Source organism: Chlamydotis macqueenii, chromosome 23, assembly GCF_036417535.1.
Source record: "Chlamydotis macqueenii isolate bChlMac1 chromosome 23, bChlMac1.mat, whole genome shotgun sequence".
Taxonomy (NCBI): Eukaryota; Metazoa; Chordata; class Aves; order Otidiformes; family Otididae; genus Chlamydotis; species Chlamydotis macqueenii.
This window is the reverse complement of record NC_141578.1, coordinates 1,281,261-1,306,661: the sequence shown is the minus strand read 5'-3', so window position 1 is coordinate 1,306,661 and position 25,401 is coordinate 1,281,261. Positions and strand designations below refer to the sequence as shown.

The following is a 25,401-nucleotide window of genomic DNA, read 5'->3' as shown; positions in this document are numbered from 1 at the left end:
CAACTGAGGGTCCCGGTGGGTGTCCCCGCGGGGGTGGGTGTCCCGGGTGGTGACTCAGGGTCCCGGTGGGTGTCCCTGGGTCCGTGGGTGTCCCTGGGAGGGGTGTCCCATGGCAGTGACGGAGGGTCCCAGTGGGTGTCCCCGGGTGGGTGGGTGTCCCCAGGTGGGTAGGTGTTCCGGGTGGTGACGGAGGGTCCCGGTGGGTGTCCCCAGGGGGGTGGGTGTCCCCGGGTGGGTGGGTGTCCCTGGGAGGGGTGTCCCGGGGCGGTGACGGAGGCTGCGGGCGCAGGACGGGCGGCGCGGGCGGCTGGTCGGCGCGGGGCTGCGAGGTCGCCTTCCGCAACCGGAGCCACGTCAGCTGCCAGTGCCACCACCTGACCAGCTTCGCCGTCCTCATGGACATCTCCCGCCGCGAGGTGGGGGACGGGGGGGCGCGGGTGGGGACACAGAGGGTGACCTGGGTGGGGACACAGGGGCCGGGGTCCTGGCGTGGGGACGCGGGGGCGCGTGGGGGGATGGAGTTGGCAGGGGGACAGGTGGGCAGCGGGTGCCATGCAGTGGGGCGGGGCTTAAAAAGTGGCAGCGGCGGGGCTCCGAGGGGGCGTGGTGAAGGTGGGGTGGGTGGGGCTCCTGTAGGGCGGGGCTAAGCGATGTGGGCGGGGTTTCACGTGGGTGCGGCATTGTGGGTGGCAGGCATGCGGGGAGGGGGCGTGGATCCAGGGAGGGGGTGTGGCATTGTGGGCGTGGCTTCTTGGGGCGTGTGTCGTCCCCGCCCCCCCGGGGCGCACGCCTGGCACGCAGCGGCAACGCGCTGACCCGTGTGCCGCGGTGCCACAGAACGGGGAGATCCTGCCGCTGGCGCCGCTGACCTACGCCTCGCTGGGGGTGGGGCTGGCGGGGCTGCTGCTGGCCGTGCTGGCGCTGGGGGGGCCGCGGGGGCCGCGCTCCAACCGCCACAGCATCCGCCGCCACGGCGCCACCGCCCTGCTGCTCGCCCAGCTCGTCTTCCTGCTCGGCATCAACCAGGCCGACCTCCCGGTGCGCCGCCGGGGCGCGGGGCGGGAGGGGGCGTGCGCGTTCGGCGGGTGGGGGGCCTGGGGGCGGGGCTAAAGCGGGTTGGGTGCGGTGGGCGGAGCCACGATGACCTGGGTGTAAGGGGGTGGGGGTTTCAAGGGGGCTGGGCCTCCCGGGGTGGGGTCGGGGTGTGGGTGGGGTACCCCGAGGGGTGTAGTGCGGGTGGGGCAGCACGGGTGGGGTACCCCGAGGGGTGTGGCGTGGGCGGGGCAGTGTGGGTGGGTACCCCGAGGGGTGTGGTGTGGGTGGGGTATCTCAAGGGGTGCGGTGCGGGTGGGGTGGTGTGGGTGGGGTACCCCGAGGGGTGCGGCGTGGGTGGGGTACCCCGAGGGGTGTGGCATGGGTGGGGCGGCGCGGGTGGGCCGGTATGGGTGAGGTACCCCTCGGGGTGCAGCGCGGGTGGGGCAGTGTGGGCAGGGCGGTGTGGGTGGGGTACCCTTCGGGGTGCGGCGCAGGCGGGGCACCACGGCGGGGCAGGGCAGTGACGCGCGGGGCGCAGCTGGCGTGCACGGTGGTGGCCATCCTGCTGCAGTTCCTGTACATGAGCGCGGTGGGCTGGGCGCTGCTGGAGGCGCTGCACCTCTACCGGCGCCGCAGCGAGCCGCGCCACGTCGACCGCGGGCCCATGCGCTTCTACCACATCCTGGGCTGGGGGCTGCCCGCCTTCATCACAGGTGAGCCCCCGCCCCGGCCACGCCCCCTGCCTTAGCCACGCCCCTTCCGGGGCTTGGCCCCGCCCCCTGATTCACCTCTCCCAATCAGCCTGATGCAGGGTGGGGTCCTATTTCCATGTGTAGCCACGCCCCCAAGAGCATAGTCACGCCCCTAAATGACATAGCCACGCCCTCAAATACTATAGCCGCATCCCAAGAACACAGCCACGCCCCCAACGTGTTAGACACGCCCCCAGGTTATTATCCTCATCCACCCTAGCCCCACCCCCTGTATTTTAGACATGCCCCCATTGTCTTTAATCCCGCCCTCCTCCACTTTAGCCCTGCCCCATCCAGCCTAGCCCCGCCCCAACATGTTAGACACACCCCCAGGGCCATGACCCCGCCCTCATCCACCCTAGTCCCGCCCCCAGGGCCATAACCAGCCCCACCCAGCATAGCCACGCCCCCGTGGCCATAGCCCCGCCCCCAGAGGATCCACACACCCCCACCGTGCCTTGGCCCCGCCCCCTCGGCGGGTAGCCCCGCCCCCGGCGCTGGGCCCCGCCCCTGAGCCCCCTCTGCGGGGCGGGGCAGGGCTGGCGGTGGGGCTGGACCCCGAGGGCTACGGGAACCCCGACTTCTGCTGGCTCTCCATCCACGACAGCCTGGTCTGGAGCCTGGCCGGGCCCATCGCCTGCGCCGTCGCCGTGCGTATGGGGGCTGGGGGGGGGGGGGGGGTGCTCAGGGCACCCATGGGTGCCCCCCCCCCGCCTGCTCACCCCTCTGCCACCGCAGGTCAGCATCTTCTTCCTCGTGCTGGCGGCCAGGGCCTCCTGCGCCACGCGGGGCTTCGAGAAGAGGGGCACAGCGTGAGTCGGGGGGGGCCTGTGTGGGGGGGGCACGGGGGGCTGGGGCGCCCGTGGGTGGTAGGGGGGGGTTGAGGGGCTACGGCACCCGTGGGAGGCAGGGGAGCTGGGGTGTCCGTGCGTGGTGGGGGGGGCACATAAAGGCCGTGGGGTAGTCGTGGGTGGCAGAGGGGCGTGGGTGACTGTGACACCCGTGGGTGGCAGGGGCCGTGGGGTGTAGGGGCACCCCTGGGTGGCCGGGGGGCACAGGTGTGCTGTGGGGCAGCCGTGGGTGGTGGGGCAGGGGCTGTCGGTGCCTGGGGGCAGGGGGTGCGTGGGGGCGCAGGGCAGGGGCTGACGGGGTGCCCAGGGTGGTGGGGGCTGGGAGGGGGGCCCGGGGCGGGGACTGAGGGGGTGCCCGGGGTTGCCCCGGGTGGTGGTGGCTGGGGGGGTGCCTGGGGTGGCAGGGGCTGAGGGGGGTGCCCGGCGGTGTCGCGCAGGGGCTGGGGGGGTGCCCGGGGCGGGGCCTGAGGGGGGTGCCCGGGGTGGCGGGGGCTGGGGGGTGCCCGGGGCGGGGGCTGACGGCGCCCCCCAGGCCCGGGCTGCAGACGGCGGCGGTGGTGCTGGCGCTGCCCGGGCTGGCCTGGCTGCTGGCCCTGCTCTCGGTCAACAGCGACGCCCTGCTGCTGCACTACCTGTTCGCCGCCTCCAACTGCCTGCAGGTGCCCCCGCCCCCCGGACCCCCCGCCCCGCACCCATAGCGCCCACAGCCCCCACAGCCCCCACAGCCCCCACAGCGCCCACAGCCCCCACAGCGCCCATAGCACCCACAGCACCCCTGCCCCTATACCTCCCCGTACCCCTATATGTCCCATGCCCCTGTACCCTACACCCCCTGTGCCCCCTACGCCTCCTTTACCCCGTCCCCATGTGTGCCCACTCTGCCCCTGTGCTCCCTATAGCACCCTATAGCTCCCTATAACACCTTATATAGCACTCTGTAGCTCCCTGTAGCACTCTATAGCCGTCTATAGCAGCTTATAGCTGCCTGTATCACCTATAGCTCCCTATAGCACCTTATTTCACCTTACAGCTCCCTGTCGCTCCTTATAGCACCTTCTATAGCATCCTATAGGTCCCTATAGCACCTCATAGCTCCCTAAAGCACCTTATAGCACCCTGTAGCACCCTATATCTCCCTATAGCACCCTGTAGCACCCTATAGCTCCCTGAGCCCCTGGTACCTCCATCCCCCATACCACTGTCGCCCTATAGCTCCCCACACCCCAATATGTCTCACAGGGGTCCCTCACCTGGTGCAGGGTGCCAATGGGGGGCACCCAGGGGGCAGGGGGGCCCCTCGACCCATCTGGGGTGCGGGTGGGGTCCCCATGCTCACGTGCCCCCCTCTCCGCCCCAGGGCCCCCTCATCTTCCTCTTCTGCGTGGTGCTGAGCAAGGAGGTGCGGAGGAGCCTGCGGCTCAGCTGCGCCCGCCGCCGTGGCCCCGACCCCGCGCTGGCCACCAAATCCACCCTGACCCCCGTGAGTGCCTCGGGGGGCCGGGCAGGGTCGCCGGGGGGCGAGGGGCGGCCGCCCGCCACGGCCGTGACGTCCCCATCCCCGTGGCAGGCCTACGGCTGCGACAGCACCTACGTGGCGGGACGGCTGTACCCGGCACCCGTCGGCGGCTCCACCGGCTCCCTGCACAGCACCGCGCGCTCCGGCAAGAGCCACCACAGCTACATCCCCTTCGTGCGCCGGTACAGCCCTGGGACACCGGCCGGGGAGGGTGCTGGGGCGGTGCTGGGTTGATGGGGAATGGGTTGGTTGGGTGGTGGGGTGGTAGGGTGGCAGGGTGCTGGGATGACGGGGAATGGGGTGGTGGGGCGGTGAGATGATGGGTGGTGGTTTGGTTGGGTGGTGGGGCGGTGAGATGATGGGTGGCGAGTTGGTTGGGTGGTGGGGCGGTGAGATGATGGGTGGTGGTTTGGTTGGGTGGTGGGGCGGTGAGATGATGGGTGGTGGGTTGGTGGGGTGGCATGGCAGCATGGTGGTGGAATTACGGGACAGTAAGATGGCAGGGTGTTGGGTTGATGGAGAACAGGTTGGTTGAGTGGTGGAGTGTTGGGGTGGCAGGATGGTTGGGTGGTGGGGTGGTGGAGTGACGGGCTGGTAAGATGTTGGGGTGACGGGTTAACAAGGAGCGGGTTGGTGGGGTGGTGGTGGGGTGGTGGAGTGGTAAGATGGCAGGGTGTTGGGATGATGGGGAATGGGGTGGTGGGGTGTTTGGATGGTGGGTTGACAAGGAATGGGTTGGCTGGGTGGCAGGGTGGCATGGCAGCATGGTGGTGGTAAGATGGCAGGGTGTTGAGTTAACGAGGAATGGGTTGGCTGGGTGGGAGTGGGTTGGTGGTGGAGTGATGGGGCGGTAAGATGGCAGGGTGTTGGGTTGATGGGGAATGGGTTGGTTGGGTGGTGGAGTGGTTGGGTGGCAGGGTGGTGGGGTGATAAGACAGGGTGATGGGTTGATGAGGAATGGGTTGGTTGGGTGATGGGGTGTCATGGAAACATGGTGATGGGGTGGTGCGGTGGTAAGATGGCGGGGTGTTCAGTTGAGGAATGGGTTGGTGGGGTGGTTGGGTGGTTGGGTGCTGGTGGAGTAGTGGGGTGGTAAGATGGTGAGCTGTTGGGTTAACAAGGAGTGGGTTGGTTGGGTGGTGGTTGGGTGGTGGGGTGGTTGGGTGGCAGGGTGTTGGGATGGTGGGGAATGGGGTGGTGGGGTGTTTGGATGGTGGGATGATGGGCTGACAAGGAATGGGTTGGCTGGGTGGCGTGGCAGCATGGTGGTGGGGTGATGGGGTGGAGTGGGTTGGTTGGGTTGGTTGGGTGGTGAGGTGGTGGGGTGGTTGGCTGGTGGGGTGGTGGGGTGGTGGGTTGGTTGAGTTGGTTGGGTGGTGGGTGGGTGGGTTGACTGGGCGGTGGGGTGGCAGGGTGGGGGGGCAGTAGGGTGACAAGGAGCGGGTTCGGGTGGCGGGGTGCCGCTGGGTGCAGTGTCCCCTCTCCGGCAGGGAGGACTCGGGGCTGGCCGGCAGCCCGGGGCGGCGGGCGCTGGCCGAGCCGGGGGGGCTCTTCCTGGACGCCCAGGACCAGCCGGAGGGTAGGCCCGCCACACGTGCGCCGAGTGCGCCCGGCCTCAGCCGGGGCGGGGCGGGGGTTGGCCCTGGGCCCCCCTGAGCCGCGTCCCCCCCAGAGCATGACACGGACTCGGACAGTGACCTGTCGCTGGAGGACGGCAGCGGCTCTTTCGGCTCCACGCGCTCCTCGGACAGCGAGGACGAGACCCCCCCGGCTGGCTGGGGCACCCTGCCCGGGGCCCCCCCGCGCCCGCCCGGGCCCGGTAACGCCGGCCTGCAGGCACCCGGGGGGGATGGGGGGTCCCTTGCCCTGCTCGGGGTGCTGGTGGGGGGCACCCAGTGGGGAGCAGGGGTCCCTCACTGTGTTCAGGGTGCTGGTGGGGGGCACCCAATGGGTTTGGGGAGGGGGAACGCTCACCCCATCCAGGGTGCCAGGGGGGCACCCAGTGGGTTCAGGGGGTCCCTCACTGTGTTCGGGGTGCTGGTGGGGGGCACCCAATGGGTTTGGGGAGGGGGAATGCTCACCCCATCCAGGGTGCCAGGGGGGCACCCAGTGGGTTCAGGGGGTCCCTCACTGTGTTCAGGGTGCTGGTGGGGGACACCCGATAGATTTGAGGGGGGTCTCTCACCCTGCCTGGGGGCAACCAATGGATTTGGGTTGGGGGGAGGTCCCTCACCCTATCTGGGGGCACCCAATGGGGGTGGGGGTCCCTTGTCCTGCTTAGGGTGCTGATGGGGGGGCACCCAGTGGGTTTTGGGGGTCCCTCACTACGTTCAGAGTGCTGGTGGGGGGCACCCAATGGATTTGGAGGGGGGGATCACTCACCCCACCCAGGCTGCCAGGGGGGCACCCGGTGGGTTCAGGGGGTCCCTAACCCTGTCCAGGCTGCGGATGGGGGGCACCCAATGGGCGTGGGGGAGGGTCTCTCACCCAGTCTGGGGTGCCAGTGGGTTTGGGGGGGGTCCCTGGCCCTGCCCGTCCCAGCAGCCCCCCCCCACCCCCCGCAGGTGACAGCCTGGTGGCCCCGGGCCACCCGTACTGGCCGGGGGAGTTCGTGACGACGGCCAGCGAAAGCGAGGGGCAGGGGGGCAGCGAGCCCCTGCGCGTGGAGCCGGCGGGGGGCGAGGGGCCCCCCCGGGGTGACCCCCCCCGCCTCAACGGCGAGGCGCTGCCCAGGGACCCCCCGCCGCTGCCACTGCCGCACCCCCACAAAGGTACGGGGTGGGCCCCGAGCCCGGGCGGGGGCCGTGGGGCGGGCAAGGGGGGCGCCTCCAGGCTGGGACCCCCCCACCCCACCCCAAAACCCTGCGTGATGCCCCCCCGCCCCGCGCAGGCATCCTGAAGAAGAAGTGCCTGGCACCCATCAGCGAGCGGGGCAGCACCCAGCGCCTCGGGCCCCCCCCGCCGCCCCCCGCCGGCACCACCGCCTCCTCGGGCAGCGAGGGGAGCAGGGTGGGGGGCCCCGCCGCCCCCCGCCCCCGCCAGAGCCTGCAGGAGCAGCTCAGCGGCGTCACCCCCATCGCCATGAGCATCAAGGCGGGCACCGTGGACGAGGACTCCTCCGGCTCCGAGTGAGTGCCAGGCGCGGGGGCGCCCCGTGGGTGCTGGGGTGCCCGCTGGGTGCCTGTTGGGTGCCCGGGTTCCTCTTGGGTGCCCGTTGGGTGCTAGGGTGCAGCTTGGGTTCAAGGGTGACCGTTGGGAACTCATCGGCTGCAAGAGTGGCTGTTGGGTGTCCGTCGAGTGCCAGGGCACGCATTGGGTGGCTGTTGGGTGCCCGGGTTCCTCTTGGGTGCTCGTTGGGTGCTAGGGTGCACATTGGGTTCCAGGTGAGCATTGGGCACCAGTCAGGTGCAAGAGTGGCTGTTGGGTGCAAATGTTCCCATTGGGCACCCGTTAGGTGCTCAAGGTGCCTGTTGGGTGTCCATCAGGTGCCCGGGTTCCTCTTGGGTGCCCATTGGGTGTTAGGGTGAACATTGGGTTCAAGGGTGACCATCAGATGCCCATGGAGTGCAATGGTGGCTGTTGGGTGCCAGGGTTCCCACTGGGCACCCATTGGGTGCAAGGGCAACTGTTGGGTGCCCATCAAGTGCCAGGGTTCCCATTGGGCACCCATCGGGTGCACGGGTGCCTGTTGGGTACCCGTTAGGTGCCAGAGTTTCTCTTGGGTGGCCGTTGGGTGCTAGGGTGCAGATTGGGTTTGAGGGTGCCTGTTGAGTGCAAGGTGGCTGTTGGGTGTCCATAGGGTGCCAGCGTTCCTGTGGGGCACCCATTGGGTGCAAGGGTGCCCATCAGGTGCCAGGGAGTCTTTTGGGTGCCCATCATCTGCAAGGGTGCCCACTGGGTTTGAGGGTGGCACCCATTGTGTGCTAGGGTGCCCACTGGATGCGCAGAGTGCCCATTGGGTGCCCGTTGGGTGCCCATTGACTGTTGGGTGCCCGTTGGGTGCCCGTTGACCATCCATTGGATGCCCGTTGGGTGTCCGTTGGATGCCCAGGTGCCCACGGGGGCCGGGGTGCCATAGCAGTGGGCGCGGGGGGGGGGGCTCCCTGCCGGCGGGCACTAACCCCCCCTCTTCTCTCCTCCCCGCCCCCCCCCCCCCCCCAGATTTCTGTTTTTTAATTTTCTCCATTAACCCGCGGGGGCCGGGGGACCCCCACCCCCTCATCTCCCCCATCCGGGCGAGCGCTGGGTGCTGGGGGCGCGGGGGGCACCCTGGCACCCACCGCACCTCCCATCACGCATCTGTCTGTCTTGTTTTTTATTCCCCTCCCCCCCTTGTGCCCCCCCCGCCTGTCTGTCTGTCCGTGTCCCCCCCCCAGGAGCGACGAGACCTCCATCTAACGGGGACCCAGGGGGGCACCCCCCCCACCCCACCGTGCCGGGGACACCGTGCCGGGGGGGGCACCGGGATGGGGGGAGCAGCAGGATTGGGGGGGCAGCAGGATGGGGCATGGAGCCCCCCCCGCCCCCCCATTGCACTTTGGCTGCTGGCAGGGATTTGCCCCCCACCCCGTTGGCACTGGGGGGGGCGGTGTGGCATGGGTGCCCCCCACCCTGCCCCCCCCAGCATGGTGCACAGCCCCCCGTGCCCGGTGGAGGGTTTTATTTAAAAAATACATGAAAAATACAAAAAAAATGGATATGGACCCCCCCACGGTGTGCCACCCCCCCCCCAAGGTGGGGGGCACATGGAGGGGGGGGATGCAGGGGTGGGTGCAGGGATGTCTGAGCCCCCACCCTCCCCCAACACTTTGACCCCCCAGGGGCGAGGCTCAGGCGGTGGCACCCGGGGGGGGGTGGGGGGGGGGTGAGGGACCCCTGGGTTGGGGGGGGCAGCAGTGGGGGTGGGGGGTCCTACTGCGGACGGGACCTTTTGTAATTAAAGCAAAATCCAACCTGCGCCTCTGCCTCGTCCTGGGGGGGGGGCCGGTCCTGTCCGTACCCCCCTCCCCACCCCCCCCGTGCCTCAGTTTCCCCAGTTCCCCCCACACACTGGGCCGGGGGGGCCGGGCGCCCCAGGCTCCTCTGGGTGAGGTGGGGGGGGGGCGGAGAGTGGGGGTCACCTCGGGGTGCTGCTCACCGCCGTCTTCCGGGGGGGGCGCAGGCGGCTGGGGGGGGGGGCCCGGTTTGCACGCCGAGCCAGCAGCCGGGGGGGCCGCTCGTGCCGCCCCCGTACCTGCAATAGGGGGGCCGCCATGGGGAAACCGAGGCAGGGGGGGCAGTGGGGGGTAGCCCCTGGCCCCCCCCTAGCCCAGCAGCACCCATCCTTACCTCTGGGGGCGGGAGCGGGGGCGCGGCCCGGGACTGCCCCCTCCACCGGGGTCCGGCCGGGGGCCTTGGGGATGGCGGTGGGTGCGGGGGGGCGGCTGGAGGGGGCGGGGGCGGCGGCGGCCCTGGCACGGGGCTGGCGGGGGGGCGGCAGGTGGCGCGGGGGCAGCGCCCCCCCTCCCCTTCGGCTGCCCTGGGGAGAAAGGGGGGCGTCGGGGGGGGCACCCTGACCCCCACACCCCGCGGGGGGGCTTGGGGGCAGCTCTGGGACCCGCCCGGCCCCTGGGAGCTGGATCCCCTCCTCCTGCCCCACGGTGTGGGTGCCCCCACCCCGTGCCCCCCCCCGAGCCGGTACCTGCTGCTCCCGCGCGGGGGGGCTCCCTGCCCCGCGCCCCAGCCCCCCGCCCGTGGGGAGGGCAAGGCCGGGGGGCGCCCAGGCGGCTGGCGGGGGGCACCCTGCCCCCCGGGGGTCCCTTGGGGGCGGCGGTGGGGGGGCAGCGGGGCGACACCTGGAAACAGAATTGGGGGGGGGACAGGGACATGAGGGTGGCACGCAGAGCCCCCACCCCAAAATGTGGGGCTTCAGCCCCACTGGGAGCACGGTGTGGGACCATACTGGGAGCACTGGGACCCCCGCCGCGGTGTCACCCACCTTGGGGGCGGCGGGGCGCTCGGGGGCGGTGCTGGGGGGGGGTCCCCGCGGCTCCACGGTGGGCAGCAGCGCCCGCACCGGGCTGTCCCGCACCACGAAGGTCTGGCGGCGGGGGCTGCGGGGGCTGCGGGGGGCCGGGGGGGTGGCGGGGGGCAGCTGGCAGTGTGCCAGCTGTGCGGCCAGGCGCGTGGCCTCCCGCACCACCTCCTCCAGCCGGGCGCCGCTCAGGGGGCTCCAGCGCCCGGCCCCCCCGGCCGCCGCGCTCGCCTCATCCTCCTCCTCCTCCTCTTCCTCCCGGCTGCGGGGTGAAGGTTGGCGTCAGCCCCCGTCCCCGAGCCCCCCCTCACGTCACCCAGGACCCCAGCCGTGGGGTGGCGTGTCCCCCAGGGTCCTCCATAAGCCCACCCACGGGGTCGCATGGCCCCCACGTCCCCCAAACCTTGGCCATGGGGTGGCACATCCCCCACGTACCCAAGAAGCCCACCCATGGGGTGACGTGACCCCCGTGTCCCACAGGACCCCACCCATGGGATGACATGACCCCCATGTCCCCCAAACCTTGGCCATGGGGTGGGATGGCCCCCGCGTCCCCAAGAAGCCCACCCACGGGTGACGCGTCCCCCACCATGCCAGGACCCTGGTCATGCGGTGACATGTCTCCCCAACGCCCATGTCCCCAAACCTTGGCCATGGGGTGGGATGTCCTCCCGCGTCCCACAGGACCCCACCCACGGGTGACGCATCCCCCACGATGCCACGAGCCCACCCACGCGGTGGGATGCCCCCCACGCCCCCCGCCTCACCTGTCGGAAGGGGACAGGAGCCCGAAGTCGAAGCTCTCCTCGGTGACGAAGCGGATGTCTGGGGGGTGGGGGGGACACGCGTGGGGTGAGCCCGGCCCCGCGGGGGGGGCACGGGGGGGGGCGCGGCGCTGCCTTACCTGGCTCCTCGGCCATGGCGGCGCCGGCGCGGGGGCTGCCTGCCGGGGAGCGGGGAGGGGGGGGGTGACCCAGGGGCCCCACTCGTGTCCCCGACCCGCGCGGGGCGGCACCGGCCAGCGCGCGCGCCCCGGGACAATCGGGGCTTTGTGCCACCCGGGACGGCACCGCTGGCGCGGGCAGGGCGTGGGGGCGGAGGGGGGGAACCGCGGGACCCCCGCCCCACACCGCGACCTCCCCACGCTGAGGGGGTCCCGGCCCCACATCTCAGCCCTGGGGTGGGCCCCAGCTCCCCAGCCGTGGGGCCCGGCCGCGCATCCCGAGCCCGGGGGGGGTCCCAGCCCCCCAACCCGATCCCGAGGGGGTCCCAGCCCCCCAGCTGGCGAGTCCCAGCACCCACGGGGGGGGTCGCAGCCCACACATCTCAATTCTCGGGACGGTCCCAGCCCCCCAACTCGATCCTGGCGGGTTCCCAGCCCCCCCTCCCCAAAATGGCCCCAGTCCCCACGGGAGGGGTCCCAGCCCCGCACCCCGGTCCCGGGGGGGTCCCAGCCCCTCAAGCAGGGGTCCCAGGCCCCCAACTCGATCCCAGGGTGGTCCCAGCCCCTCAACTGTGGGTCCAGCCCCCCAACCCCAACCCCCCAACCCAATCCCAGCCCCCCCGGAAATGGCCCCAGTCCCCACGGGGGCGTCCCAGCCCCCCCCGGGGGTCCCAGCCCCGCACCCCGAGCCCGGGGGGGGGGGCCCATCCCCGCTCACCGCCGCCCGCCCCCCCGGCTCCCGCTCGCCCCGCGCGCGCGGACGGGAGGCGTGGCCCAGCGGAGGGGGCGTGGCCTCATTCGAACAGTCCCTACCCCCTCTGCGTCACAATAGCGGCGCGCCCGCCCGCCTCGCGGATTGGCCCGCTTCCGCCCGCTCCCGCCCCGCCCCGCCGCGCTCTCCCATTGGCCGCTGCCGGGAAGGGGCGGGGCTCCGCAAGCGCGGCCTTTCCGCTTTCGCCGCCGCCGCCGCCGCCGCCGCCACCACCACCACCACCACCATCATGGCCGCCGTCCCGCCCGACTCCTGGCAGCCGCCCACCGTCTCCATGGAAACCACGTAAGGAGTGGGGCCGCCCCCGGGACCGGTACCGGCAGCGGGCGGCCCCTCCCGCCTCCTCCGCCCCGCCCCCTGCCCTGCGCCGGCACCGGCAGCGCCGCGGCCTCCCCCTCCGGTACCGGACACCTCCATTGCTCCTCCCCGGTACCGGACAGGCCCGGCCTCCCCCTCCGGTACCGGACAGGCCCTGGGTCCGCCCCTCGGTACCGGCAGCCCCCATTGCTCCCCCCCGGTACCGGGCATCCCCAGTCTCCTTCTCGGGTACCGGACAGGCCCCATTCCTCCGCCCCCCGGTACCAAGCAGCCCCCATTGCCCCCCTCCGGTACCGGACAGCCCCTCTACCCCCCCACCCCGTACCGGACAGACCCCATTCCCCCCCCGGTACTGGGCAGCCCCCATTGCCCCCCCCCCCGGTACCGGACAGACCCCAGTCCCCGGCTCCCAGTACCGCACAGCTCCCATTGCCCCCCGCCCGGTACTGCACAGCCCCTCGGTCCCCCCCCCGGTACCGGACAGCCCCCACTGCCCCCTCCCAGTACCGGCCAAGCCCCGTTGCCCCCCCCCCGGTACCGGGCAGCCCCCATTGCCCCCCCCCCGGTACCGCACAGCCCCTCGGTCCCCCCCCCGGTACCGGGCAGCGGCTCCTATTGCCCCCCCCCCCCCCCCCCGGTACCGGGCAGCCCCCACTGCACCCCCCCAGTACCGCACAGCCCCCATTGCCCCCCCCCCGGTACCGGGCAGCCCCCATTGCCCCCCCCCGGTACCGCACAGCCCCTCGGTCCCCCCCCGGTACCGGGCAGTGGCTCCTATTGCCCCCCCCCCCCCCGGTACCGGGCAGCCCCCACTGCGCCCCCCCAGTACCGCACAGCCCCCATTGCCCCCCCCCCCGGTACCGGACAGCCCCCACTGCCCCCCCCCCCGGTACCGCACAGCCCCTCGGTCCCCCCCCCGGTACCGGGCAGCGGCCCCTATTGCCCCCCCCCCCGGTACCGGGCAGCCCCCACTGCGCCCCCCCAGTACCGCACAGCCCCCATTGCCCCCCCCCCTGGTACCGGACAGCCCCCACTGCCCCCTCCCAGTACCGGCCAAGCCCCGTTGCCCCCCCCCGGTACCGGGCAGCCCCCATTGCCCCCCCCCGGTACCGCACAGCCCCTCGGTCCCCCCCCGGTACCGGGCAGCGGCCCCTATTGCCCCCCCCCCCCGGTACCGGGCAGCCCCCATCGCCCCCCTGCTCCCCCCGCGGTGACCCGGTGGCGCAGGATGGGCCCGCTGGTGCTGGAGCTGTACTGGAAGCACGCGCCCCGCACCTGCAAGAACTTCGCCGAGCTCTGCCGCCGCGGCTACTACAACGGCACGCGCTTCCACCGCGTCATCCGGGACTTCATGGTGCAGGGCGGCGACCCCACCGGCACCGGTGAGACCCCCCCCCACCCGTCACCGCGTCCCCTGCGCCCCCCCGGGCGGCCCCGCTGACCCCCGGCCCCGTCGCCCCCCTCCGCAGGCCGCGGCGGCGCCTCCATCTACGGCAAACAGTTTGAGGACGAGCTGCACCCCGAGCTGAAGTTCACCGGTGAGCACCAACCGGCACCGGGGGGGGAAGCCCCCCGCCCGCAGGGTGGCGTGTGTCCCGTGTCCTCCGAGACACCGGCCATGGGGGGGCGTGTCCCCCGTGATGCCAAGATCTTGGCCACGGGGTCCCATGTCCCCCAAGACCCCATCCGTGAGGTGGCATCTCCTCCAAGATCTTGGCCATGGGGTCCCCTCATGTCTCCTCAAGACCCCAGCCACGGGGGCAAAATGTCCCCTATGATGCCAGGACCTTGGCCATGGGGTGGCGTGTGTCCCATGTTCTCTAAGACCTCACCCATGGGGTGGGATGTTCTCCATGTCCCTTGGGAGCCTGGCCATGGGGTGGCATGTCCCCCAAGACCCCAACCATTAAGATGACAAGTCCCCCGTGATACCAGGACCTTGCCCATGGGGTGGCATATCTCCCGTGTCCCCCAGGACCCCAAGACCCCATCCATGGGGTGGCATGTCCCAAGGAAGCTGACCATGGGGCTCACATGTCCCTCAAGATCCCGGCCATTAGGTGATGTCCCCTAAGACCCCAGCCATGGGATGGCATGTCCCCTATGATGCCAGGACCTCGGTCATGGGGTGGCATGTCCCCCAAGACTCCAGCCATGGGGTCAACATGTCCCTCGTGATGCCAGGACCTTGGCCATGGGGTGGCGTGTGTCCCATGTTCCCCATGACCGTCATGTCCCCCTCCATGGAGTGGCATCTCCCTCATGGTACTAGGACCTTGGCAATTGGGCCGCGTGTCCCCCATGTCCCCTGAGACCCCAGCCATGGGGTGAGATGTCCCCCAAGACCCCATCCGTGGAGTGGCGTGTCCCAAGGAGGCTGGCCAAAAGGATGATGTGTCCCTCAGGACCTCAGCCACGGGGACAACATGTCCCCCATGTCCCCCAAGACCCCGTCCATGGCGTGGCGTGTCCCCCATGTCCCCAAGGACCCTGACCACGCAGCGGTGTGTCCCCCATGTCCCCCAGGACCCCGTCCGTGGGGTGGGATGTCCCCCAAGACCCCATCCATGGGGTGGCGTGTCCCCCATGTCCCCCAGGACCCCGTCCGTGGGGTGGGATGTCCCCCAAGACCCCACTCATGGGATGGCATGTCTCCTAAGACCCATCCATGGGGTGGCGTGTCCCCCATGTCCCCCAAGACCCCATCCATGGGGTGGCGTGTCCCCCATGTCCCCAAGGACCCTGACCACGTAGCGGCGTGTCCCCCACGTCCCTCAAAACCCCATCCGTCTCCCACCGTACCAAGTCAACAACCCCGTAACCCCCCCAAATCCGAGGAGTAACCCCAACGCGTCCTCCTGTCCTTCGGCCGGTGGCAGGCGCGGGCATCCTGGCCATGGCCAACGCGGGGCCGGACACCAACGGCAGCCAGTTCTTCCTGACGCTGGGCCCGGCGCAGTGGCTGGACGGCAAGCACAGCATTTTCGGGAGGGTCAGCCAGGGCATGGGGGTGCTGGGCCGCCTGGCCATGGTGGAGACCAACGCGCAGGACCGCCCGCTGGACGACGTCAAGGTCATCAAGGCCTTTCCCTCGGGGTAGCGGGGGGGGGGGCCGCGCCGCCTGTCTCCCCCCGCCCCCCCCGAATTTGCACGGCGCCCGGTTGGAATAAAAGAGGTGCGGACCCCCGCGGGGGGATTTGGTTTTTTTTGTTTTGTTTTTTTAGGGGGGAGATGTCCCCACCGCGGTTGTGTGTCCCCCAAATTGTGCTGGGACCCCCCCCCCCCACCGGGGGTGTCCCTCCCTCTGCATCGCTGGGGTGCGGGTGGGTGGGAGGGGTGTGACAGTGCTGCACCCCCCCCAAAACCTGGGCTCCCAGCGCAGCGCTGGGGACCCCCCGGCTGGCCCGCAGTGTCCCCGTGCACAGGGGTCCCTGTGCTGCACCCCCCCCCGATTTGGGGGGTGTCCCCCTCAGTGATGGCTTTCGGGGCCTCAGGGCGCTTCACTGTTTCTGCAGGACCTACAGTAATGCCCGGGCTGTGGCCGACCTGGGGGCTCCAGTCTGCCCAGTGCCCCCAGTACAGCCCCCCCAACCCCCCCAGTGCCCTCTCGTCCCTGTGGCCAAGGCACTGGGGGGGCACGGGGAGTGCTGGGGGCCACTGGGGGCTGGACTGGGAGCTGCTGGGTGATACTGGGCGCACTGAGGTGGTCTGGCTAAGGGCACTGGGAGGACTGGGGGCTCTCCCCGGGGAGCAGGGTGGTACCCAGAGGGGTCCTGCAGTACCGGGGCAGTTACGGGGGGGGGGGGCACTGGGGGAAACAGGAGCCCCCCGGCGTGGTACCGGAAGGGTGTCGGGGCCCGTACTGGGGGTCTGGGGGCCGTACTGGGGGTCTGGGGGTGATCCCGGGGGCGGTACTGGGGGTCTGGGGGCGGTACCGGGGGTCTGGGGGTGATCCCGGGGGCCGTACCGGGGGTCTGGGGGCGGTACCGGAGGCCGTACCAGAGGCGGTACCGAGGGTCTGGGGGCGGTCCTGTAGGAAACACCGGGGCAGCCCCCCGACGGGGGGGGCCGGTGCCGGGAGCCCCGGGCGGGGGCGGGGGCGGTCCCGGGGCGGAGCCGATCCCGGTGCCGGTGGCGGTGCCGGTCCCCGTCCCGGTGGCGGTGGCGGGGCGCGGGGGCGGCCGGAGCGGGGCATGGCGGGCCTGGGCGTCCCGGGGGCGGGCGGCGACACCGGCACCGGTACCGGTACCGGCCCCGTCCCGGCCACCCGCGTGGAGCTGACGGTGTCCTGCAGGTACCGGGGGCACTGGGGGCACTGGGAGCAGGGGCGGTTGGTGTTGTGGGGCACTGGAATGCACTGGGGGGCACTGGGAGTGGGGACAGTTGATGCTGTGGGGCACTGGGGGGACACTGGGAGGCACTGGGGAGTGGTGGTAGTTGGTGTTGTAGGATACTGGGATGCACTGGGAGACACTGGGATGCACTGGGAGGCAGCGGGGAGCAGGGGACGGTTTTTATTGTAGGATATTGGAATGCACTGGGAAACACTGGGAGACACTGGGGAAGTGGAGGGCTCAAGGAGGGCACTGGGAACATGGGGCACTGGGAGAGCGGGGGGCACTGGGAGGTGTGGGGGCCTCTGGGGATGGGGGTCCCTGGACGGGGGGCCCTAGGGTTTGGGGTGGGGGTGCTGGGTTGTATTGCCCCCCCATATCCCCCCCACGTTCCCCACCCCGAGGTGGGACCCTGCCCCGTCACCAGCCCCGAATGCGGGTGCCAGCCTGGGGGCGTCACGGGTGCTGGGGGGTCCCCAGCCGTGCTGGGTGCCCCCTGACACATTTCCCCCCACCCCCTCGGGGAGCGGAGATGGGGCTGGGGGTTGGACGCTGCTCAGTGCTGCGCGGGGGCGACGGGGTGCTGGGGTCCCCCCGACACGGCTGGGCACGCCCCAACACGCAGCCACACGCCCTGACACACGGCTAGACATGCCGACACATGGCTGGGCACGCCCCGACACGTGGCTGGGCACGCCAGCACACGGCTGAGCACACCCCAACACGCAGCCACGCACCCCGATGCGCAGCCACGCACCCCGGCACACGGCTAGACACGCTAACACACGGCTGGGCATGCCAAAACAACATGGAACATACACGGCTGTGCACGCCCTGACACATGGGCTTGCGCACCAACACAGCTGTGCACAGTGACACGCAACATGGAGCACGCTTGGCCGTGCACACCCTGACACGTGGTCTTGCACCGTGCACACGCTGGCACATGGCTGCATGCACCGACACACGGCACTGACACACATGGCCTTGCACATCCCGACACATGGCCTTGCACAGCTGCACGTGGCCGTGCACACCTTGACACGCGGCCTTGCACGCCAACACACGGCTGTGCGCACTGACACGTGGCATGGAGCACGCTTGGCCGTGCACGCCCTGACACGCAGCCATGCACACGTCGGTGCACGCCACCACACGCGTGCACGCGCGTGCCAGCGCCCGTCTCCCCGCAGGCGGCTCCTGGACAGGGACACCTTCTCCAAGTCGGACCCGCGTGAGTGGGGCCGTGGGGCGGGGGGCTGGGGGTGTCGGGGTGCCCGCCCCCCGTGACCCCCGGCCGCCCCGCCCGCAGTCTGCGTGCTCTACACCCAGCGCCCCGGCAGCCGCCAGTGGCGGGAGGTGAGCACGTGGGTGGAGGGCGCAGTGGGGCGGGGGACGGCCCGGCGACCAATCAGCATGTTGGGGTGCCGGCCAGCCAGCCAATTGGCACGTGGGGGGCGACGGGCAGGCGGCCAATCAGCAGCATGTGGAGGTGATGGCCAATCAGCATGCAGGCATGCCAACCGGGTGGCCAATCAGCATGTTGGGGTGCTGGCCTGCTGGCCAATCAACGTGTTAGATACCGGCCAATCAGCATGTTGGGGTGCTGGCCTGCTGGCCAATCAGTGTGTTGGAGTGGTGGCCAACTGACCAATCAGCATGTCCGAGGTTGGCCAATCAGCATGTTGGGGTTCTGGCCAATCAGCGTGTTGGGGTGCCGGCGCAGTGGCCAATCAGTGTGTCCTGTTCTGCCCAACTGCTTGGGGAACTAACCAATGAGCATGTTGGGGTGTGGACCGACTGGCCAATCAGCATGTGGGGGTGCCAGGCGGTTGGCCAATTGCCAGCAAGCAATCCACCCGCTGGGGGCAGCCAGCCAATCGGCATGTTGGGGCGCAGCCAGCCAGCCAATCAGCAGGCTGGGGAGCTGGCGAGCACGTCGGGGCGCCGGGCAGCCGGCCAATCAGCCGCCTGTGTCCCCAGGGAGGGGACACTTGGGGACACCCTGCAGCCCGCCCCCCTGCCCCGCCCCCGCCCCGCGCCCTGTAATTAAAGCTGCTTAATTGAGGGGCTGGGGGCCGCCGGGAGCGGGCGGGGGCCTGGGCGCACCCAGTGCCACCCCCGGTGCCACCCCCGGTGCCACCCCCGCGCCGATGACAAAGGGGCACCTGCTGCCGGGGCTGGCCCCCGCGCCCCCTCCCGCCCCCCGTGTCCCCGCGGTGTCCCCAGCCCTCCTGCCGCCCCCCCCGCCCCATGGCCGTGTCCCCACGTCTCCGTGTGTCCGTGTCCCCACATCCATGTCCCCGTGTCCCTCCAGTGTCCCCATGTCCCTGTATCCCCGTGTCCCCACGTCCATGTCCCAGTGTCCCCATATGCATGTCCCCACATCATGTCCCCACATCCCTCCGGTGTCCCTGTGTCCTCACATCCGTGTCCCTATGTCCCCATATCCATGTCCCCGTGTTGCCATGTGTCCATGTGTCCATGTCCCTCCAGTGTCCCCACATCCGTGTCCCCATGTCCTCATGTTCCTGTGTCCCCACTTCCATGTCCCCAAATCCGTGTCCCCATGTCGCCATGTCCCCATGTCCATGTCCCTCCAGTGTCCCCACATCCGTGTCCCTGTGCTCCTCTGGTGTCCTCATGTCCCAGTGTCCCCGTGTTGCCACACCCGTATCCATATCCCCACATCCGTGTCCCTCTGGGGGGACGTGTCCCCCACATCCCCGTGTCCCCCAGTTCGGCCGCACCGAGGTCATCGACAACTCCCTGAACCCCGACTTCCTGCGCAAGTTCGTCCTCGACTACTTCTTCGAGGAGAAGCAGAACCTGCGCTTCGACCTGTGAGCGTCCCCGCGCCCCCCGCGTCCCCCGCGTCCCCTACACCCCCCCGCGTCCCCAGGCCACCCCGTCCCCCCGCCCCGACCGCGGTCCCCTCTGTCCCCAGGTACGACGTGGACTCCAAGAGCCCCGACCTCTCCAAACACGTAAGTGTGGGGCGGCACCGCTCCCCCTGCCCCCAGCGGCCCCCACCGCGGGGCGCGGGGGCGCTGGGGACATTGGGGACGCGGGGGACGGGGACGATGGGGACACCGGTGACGCGGCGGCTCCGGCAGGATTTCCTGGGCCAGGCCTTCTGCACCCTGGGCGAGATCGTGGGCTCGGCCGGCAGCCGCCTGGAGAAGCCCCTGACGTGAGCCCCCGCCCCCCCCCGCCCCGAGCCCCCCCCGTGCCTCAGTTTCCCCGCGTGGGCCGCCCACTGTCCCCGTGTCCCCTCCCCGCCAGCCTCATCCCGGTGTGCGGGGTGGGGACCGGACCCTGCTGCCGGCGCCCCAGACCCCGTGTCCCTTATGCAACTCCTGCCTCAGTTTCCCCAAATCGGTGGGGGGGGGGCGGTCTCGCGGGTTTTTTGGTTTGTTTTTTTTTGGGGGGGGGGGGTCCCCTCTGTCACCCCTCGCCGCGTGTCCCGGCAGGATGGGGACGGCCACCACGCACGCCTGGGGCAGGAGACCCCGCTCCGGCCGTCTCCAATGGGTGAGGTTTGGGGGGGCGGGGGGTCGACCCCTGGGGTGGGTGACACCCGTGTCACCGTGTGTGTGTCCCCCCCCCCAACCCCTCCCAGCAGCGGCGTCCCCGGGAAGAAGTGCGGCACCATCATCCTCCTCGCCGAGGAGCTGGACGACTGCCGGGTGAGCGGGGGGGGGGGGACGACACACACAAATTGGGGACACCCTAGTGCCATGGTGAGGGGGGGGCTGAGAACACCCGCCCCCCCCCCCCCCCCCCCCGTCACCCGCTGCGCCCCCGGGGCGAGGAAGCTGAGGGTGCTGTGGCCCTCAGCCCCCACTCGAGACCCTGCACCCTGCCATGTCCCCGTGGAGGTGGGGTGGGGGTGACCCCCTCCCCGTCCCCGGTGACCCTCCCCATGTACCCGGTGACCCCCCCCATGTCCCCGTCCCCCCCAGGACGTGGCCACGCTGCAGTTCTGCGCCAACAAGCTGGAGAAGAAGGATTTTTTTGGGAAATCCGACCCCTTCCTGGTCTTCTACCGCAGCAACGAGGACGGGACGTGAGCCACCCCCCTCCCAAAACCCAGCGACCCCCCTCCAAAACCCAGCGACCCCCCCCCCAAAACCCAGCGACCCCCCCCCAAAACCCAGCGACACCCCCCCCAAAACCCAGCGACACCCCCCCAAAAACCCAGCGCCACCCCCACCCACCCACAGCGGGGGGGGGGCACAGCCACCCGACCCGGGGGGGGCTCCGGTGTCCACGCGGGGCTGGTTTTGGGGGGGGGAGGGGGTGTCCAAAAGCCCCCTCTGTGGTGGCGTGGGGGGTGACCCCCGCGTCGTGTGTGTGTCCCCCCCCCCCAGTTTCACCATCTGCCACAAGACGGAGGTGGTGCGCAACACGCTGGACCCGGTCTGGGAGGCCTTCGCCATCCCGGTGCGCGCCCTCTGCAACGGGGACCACCGCCGGTGAGCTTGGCCCCCCCCCCGCACCCCCCCATCAGCACGGGGGGGGTGGGTGGGGGGGGGCGCTCCCCACCCGTCTCCGTGGTCCCGCCCCGCCGGGCCCGGCCCTCCGGCCGCCCCCTGCCCGGTTTACCCGGCCGGGCGCCGCCGGCACAGAGCCAGCCCTGGGGGGGGGCGGGGGGCGGGGGGGGAGAGTGGGGGTGTGTCGTTGTCGTCCCCCCCCCCCAAAAAGCGGTGTCACCCGCCGCGGGTCCCGGCGGAGCTCCGCGTGCGCCGCTGGCTTGGCCCCATGTTGGGCGTTGCCGTGGCAACGGTGGATAAAAATATCCCAGCGCAAAAGCTGCGGAGGAGGAAAAGGCCCGCGGGGGCGGTGTAACAACCCCACGGAGGGGGGGCGCCTCAGAGCAGCCCCCCCCCCCCCCCCGCCAACCCCGGGTGGGGGTCTGGGGTTTGGGGATGCGGGATGGGGCGCTGACCCCCCCCCGCCCGTTGTCTCGCAGGGCCATCAAGGTGGAGGTGTACGACTGGGACCGCGGCGGGAGGTGAGCGGGGGCGGTGGGGGGCACCCTAGGGACCCCCCCACCCTGACTCCGCACCCCGCACCCCGGTGACCGCCCCCCGGCCCCCCCGCAGCCACGACTTCATCGGGGAGTTCACCACCAGCTACAGGGAGCTGGCGCGGGGACAGAGCCGCTTCAACGTCTACGAGGTGGGGACGGGGAATTGGGGTGGGGGGGCAGCTGCACCCAAGGGTGTTACGGGCCCCAGGGTGCCCCCCCCCGGGGTCCGTAGGGAGCAGCTCCCCCCTGCCCCCCCGCCAAGGTGGTGAACCCCAGGAAGAAGCTGAAGAAGAAGCGATACCTGAACTCGGGGACGGTGAGGGCGGGGGGCGCGGGCGGGGGGGACAGCGGGGGGGTGCGGCGGTGTCCCCCCCCCCTCAGCCGCTGTCCCTGGCAGGTGACGCTGCTGGCCTTCGCGGTGGAGCCGAGCCCTCCTTCCTGGAGTACATCAGGGGCGGGTGAGCGGGGGGGCGGCCTCGGTGTCCCCATCCTGCCCCCACCCCACACCTGTCCCCCCCATGGGTCCCATCCTGCCCCCACCATACACCCGTGGGTCCCATCCTGCCCCCAGCCCACACGGGTCCCATCCTGCCCCCAGCCCACACCCATGGGTCCCATCCTGCCCCCACCCCACACCCGTGGGTCCCATCCTGCCCCCACCCCATCCCTAAAGCAGCTTCCTCCGCCCCCCCCAAGGACCCAAATCAACTTCACGGTGGCCATCGACTTCACTGCCTCCAACGGTGAGCACCAGCCTGTGCCCACCCCCCGTGTTATTTAACGAGGAGGGGGCTCGCTAAACCGCTGACGGGATGGGAGGGGGGGGCTCGGGCCCGGCTGAGCCCCCTGCCCCCACCGGCGCAGGGAACCCCTCGCAGTCCACCTCGCTGCACTACCTGAGCCCGTACCAACTCAACGCCTACGCCATGGCACTGAAGGCCGTGGGCGAGATCATCCAGGACTACGACAGCGACAAGATGTTCCCGGCGCTCGGCTTCGGCGCCAAGGTCCCGCCCGACGGCCGCGTCTCCCACGAGTTCCCGCTGGTGAGGGGCCACGCCGAGGGGTTTGGGGTGCGGGGCGGGTGGGGGGGGGGGGTGACACGCGCCGAGGTCGCGTCACCCGCAGAACGGCGACGCGGCCAACCCAGCGTGCAGCGGCATCGAGGGCGTCCTGGAAGCCTACCACCGCAGCCTGCGCCGCGTCCAGCTCTACGGGCCCACCAACTTCGCCCCCGTCGTCAACCACGTCGCCCGGTACGGGGGTCCTGGCCCCCCGCTCTAAGCTGGGCCGGGGGTGAGGGGGGGTCTGTACCCACCCCGGTGGCGCTCACGGGGCCCCCCCCCACGCAGCGCGGCAGCGGCGGCGCTGGACGGGTCGCAGTACTTCGTGCTGCTCATCATCACGGACGGCGTCATCTCGGACATGGCGCAGACCAAGGAGGCCATCGTCAACGTGAGGGGGGGCCCGCGCGGGGCGTGGGGACCGGGGGGGGGGGGGTCGGGGGTGTGCGGAGCCGTCCGGGGTGCAGTACCCTCCCCCCATGTTGCCCCCCGATGCTGGGCGTCCGCAGGGCTCAGCTCCGGGTCGCGGTCCCGGGGACGAGGCGCCCGTCATGGCTGCTCCGTGGCAGCAGCGCTCAATTTGGTGCCATTTTGTCTTTTTTTTTTAATTTTTTAATCCCCCCCCCCCCCCCCCCGCCCCGCTCGCCACAGGCTGCCAGGCTCCCCATGTCCATCATCATCGTGGGGGTCGGCCAGGCCGAGTTCGATGGTAAGGCTGCGCCCCAACCCGGGGCGGGGGGGCAAACGCCGTGCCAGGGCTGGGCTGGGGGGGGGGGTCCCATGTCCCTGTCCCGCCCTGGCTCAGCAGCCCCCGTGTCCCTGGAGGAGGCGGGGGGGCAGAGGGGGCCGCAGCTGCCTTTCGCCACTGGGAAATATGAGCTGAGTTTGTTGGGGCTCAGCGGGATTCACCGCAGGCCGGCGTGTGCGCAGTTGAGCGGGGGCGTTCAATAGGGCTGGATGAGCCCCCCCCCCCGGGGTCTTCGGGGGGGGACACGGGCAGCCCCCCCCCCCCCCCCCCCCCGGCCAGCAGCGAAGCCAAATTAAAGCTCCCCCAGTAATTGGTGCTGATGAACCCACCCCGCCCCTCCGCCTGCAGCTGCCGGGGCTGCTGGGTTTTGGTTTGGGGGGGTGAAAGGGGTCCCACCCCGGCGTGGGGGGGCGACCCTGGGTGCTGCTGACCCCCCCCCCCCCCCCCAGCCATGGTGGAGCTGGACGGTGACGACATCCGCATCTCCTCCCGCGGGAAGGTGGCCGAGCGCGACATCGTGCAGGTACCGGCCCCCCCTCCGCAGGGATCAGGGACCCCCCCCGGGCCACCCCCGAGCACCCCAAATGGGCCCCGTCCCTCCTGGGGTACAGGGACTGGTCCCAGCGTGGAGGAATGATGGGACGGACTGGGACACGAGGGGGCCACCGGGTCATGCAGGGGGCACTGGGACATGGGGGGGACACTGGGACATCCTGGGGGGCACTGGGACATGGGGGGAGCACTGGGACATCCCGGGGGGCACTGGGACATGGGGGGGCATTGGGACATGGAGGGGGAGGACTGGGACATGGGGGGCACTGGGACATGGGGGGGGACACTGGGACGTGGTGGGCACTGGGACATTGCGGGGCACTGGGACGTGGGGGGCACTGGGACATTGGGGGGCACTGGGACATGGTGGGGGAGGACTGGGACATGGGGGGCACTGGGCCACGCTGGCCATGGGGGACCAGGCCCTGACCCCCCCCCCCACCCGGCTGTCCCCTCCCCGCCCCCCCAGTTCGTCCCGTTCCGCGATTACCTGGCCGGGGGGGCCAGCCCGGTGCTGAGCATGGCGCGCCTGGCCAAGGACGTCCTGGCCGAGATCCCCGACCAGTTCGTCTCCTACATGAGGGCGCGGGGCATCAAACCCCAGCCGGCCCCCCCCAGCCCCGACCCCCCCGGCCCCCCGGTGCCCCCCGAACCCTGACCACACCTCGCGGTACCCCGCGTCCCCCCCGCCCCGGGGCTCGGGGGTTTTTCCGAGCCCCCTCCCCACTTTTTCCTTCTTTGAGGGATCAAAGGCGACAGGACCCTGGGGGGGGCGCTGACCCCCGGGACCCCCATAGATCCCCTTTTTTGGGGTCCCCGGGGGGGGGTGGGGATGGGACTGGCGTTGGCCAAGCAGCCTTGGCTGTGGCAGCGCCCCCCCCCCCCCCCCAGCCGGGACCACCCTGCCCCATCCTGGCCCTATCGTGCCCACCCAAAAAAGGGGCAGGGGTCCCCAGCCCCCCCCACCCTCGAGCACAGAGCCAGAGTGGGCAGGACCCCCCCACCCCCACCCCTCCGGTGGCCCCGGTGACGTTTGGAGCATCCCCCTCCCATCCCATCCCCAGCACCCCAGGGGTGACGCATGCCCCCCTGCCTTCCCCCCCCCAGCCCCATCAGCACCCCCTGCCGTCCCGCAGCGAGCGGGGAGGGGGTCCCAGGTCCTTTTTTGTCTGTGTGTGCCCCCCCCCACCGTCTCGCATGGGCAGTCCCCCTGTGCCCCCCCCCCCGTGGGTTTGCACTGAGTTGCCTTAAACCAATTCCAATCTTTTTAATTCCCGCCACCCCCGCGTCCCCTCCTGCATCCCCCCTGCAAGGGGTGACCCCCCCCCCCACCCCTCTGTCCCCCCCCGACACAGAGCAGGGGGCGCAGGGTCCGTTTCGGCTTTATTTCTCACCCAAATATCACAAATATACAGAAAAATTCCAGGACAAAGCGAGGACGCGTCCGGGTTTATTTACAGCGCTCGGC

General features: G+C 71.1%; 3 protein-coding genes and 1 pseudogene across 4 annotated transcripts in view; 3 read left to right on the top strand and 1 right to left on the bottom strand.

Annotated features, from left to right (window-relative positions):
• The window catches only part of CELSR2 (cadherin EGF LAG seven-pass G-type receptor 2), a 30,762-nt gene extending 21,791 nt beyond the window's left edge, over window positions 1-8,971 (top strand). Inside the window, exons 24-36 of the mRNA XM_086765951.1 lie at window positions 290-416; window positions 838-1,038; window positions 1,574-1,748; window positions 2,325-2,437; window positions 2,526-2,599; window positions 3,171-3,297; window positions 3,996-4,118; window positions 4,206-4,336; window positions 5,645-5,733; window positions 5,827-5,973; window positions 6,719-6,925; window positions 7,045-7,282; window positions 8,531-8,971. Coding sequence (XP_086622077.1) covers window positions 290-416; window positions 838-1,038; window positions 1,574-1,748; window positions 2,325-2,437; window positions 2,526-2,599; window positions 3,171-3,297; window positions 3,996-4,118; window positions 4,206-4,336; window positions 5,645-5,733; window positions 5,827-5,973; window positions 6,719-6,925; window positions 7,045-7,282; window positions 8,531-8,552 — 1,774 coding nt within the window. The 3' untranslated portion in view covers window positions 8,553-8,971. The remainder of the gene's footprint in view (window positions 1-289; window positions 417-837; window positions 1,039-1,573; window positions 1,749-2,324; window positions 2,438-2,525; window positions 2,600-3,170; window positions 3,298-3,995; window positions 4,119-4,205; window positions 4,337-5,644; window positions 5,734-5,826; window positions 5,974-6,718; window positions 6,926-7,044; window positions 7,283-8,530) is intronic.
• Window positions 8,972-9,167: 196 nt separating this feature from the next.
• On the bottom strand, window positions 9,168-11,838 carry PSRC1 (proline and serine rich coiled-coil 1). The gene is made up of 7 exons (XM_086765530.1): window positions 11,829-11,838; window positions 11,072-11,110; window positions 10,935-10,992; window positions 10,132-10,429; window positions 9,835-9,988; window positions 9,483-9,672; window positions 9,168-9,387 (listed from the first exon to the last, which is right to left on the bottom strand). The coding sequence occupies exons 2-7, from the start codon at window positions 11,085-11,087 to the stop codon at window positions 9,288-9,290; spliced, it is 816 nt and encodes a 271-aa protein (XP_086621656.1). The 5' UTR covers window positions 11,088-11,110; window positions 11,829-11,838; the 3' UTR covers window positions 9,168-9,287.
• A 167-nt stretch (window positions 11,839-12,005) lies between these two features.
• Window positions 12,006-15,364, top strand: PPIL1 (peptidylprolyl isomerase like 1). Its single transcript, XM_086765531.1, has 4 exons — window positions 12,006-12,167; window positions 13,428-13,582; window positions 13,670-13,738; window positions 15,080-15,364. The coding sequence occupies exons 1-4, from the start codon at window positions 12,112-12,114 to the stop codon at window positions 15,298-15,300; spliced, it is 501 nt and encodes a 166-aa protein (XP_086621657.1). The 5' UTR covers window positions 12,006-12,111; the 3' UTR covers window positions 15,301-15,364.
• Window positions 15,365-16,363: 999 nt separating this feature from the next.
• Window positions 16,364-24,964, top strand: LOC147597948 (copine-5-like; annotated as a pseudogene). The gene is made up of 21 exons (XR_015260979.1): window positions 16,364-16,494; window positions 17,728-17,768; window positions 17,847-17,893; window positions 19,274-19,377; window positions 19,482-19,521; window positions 19,651-19,727; window positions 20,008-20,068; window positions 20,160-20,223; window positions 20,500-20,603; window positions 20,908-21,012; window positions 21,510-21,551; window positions 21,643-21,718; window positions 21,832-21,885; window positions 21,967-22,027; window positions 22,266-22,312; window positions 22,434-22,615; window positions 22,698-22,825; window positions 22,922-23,024; window positions 23,285-23,342; window positions 23,831-23,904; window positions 24,403-24,964. The product of XR_015260979.1 is annotated as a copine-5-like (transcript).
• The last annotated feature ends 437 nt before the right edge of the window (window positions 24,965-25,401 follow it).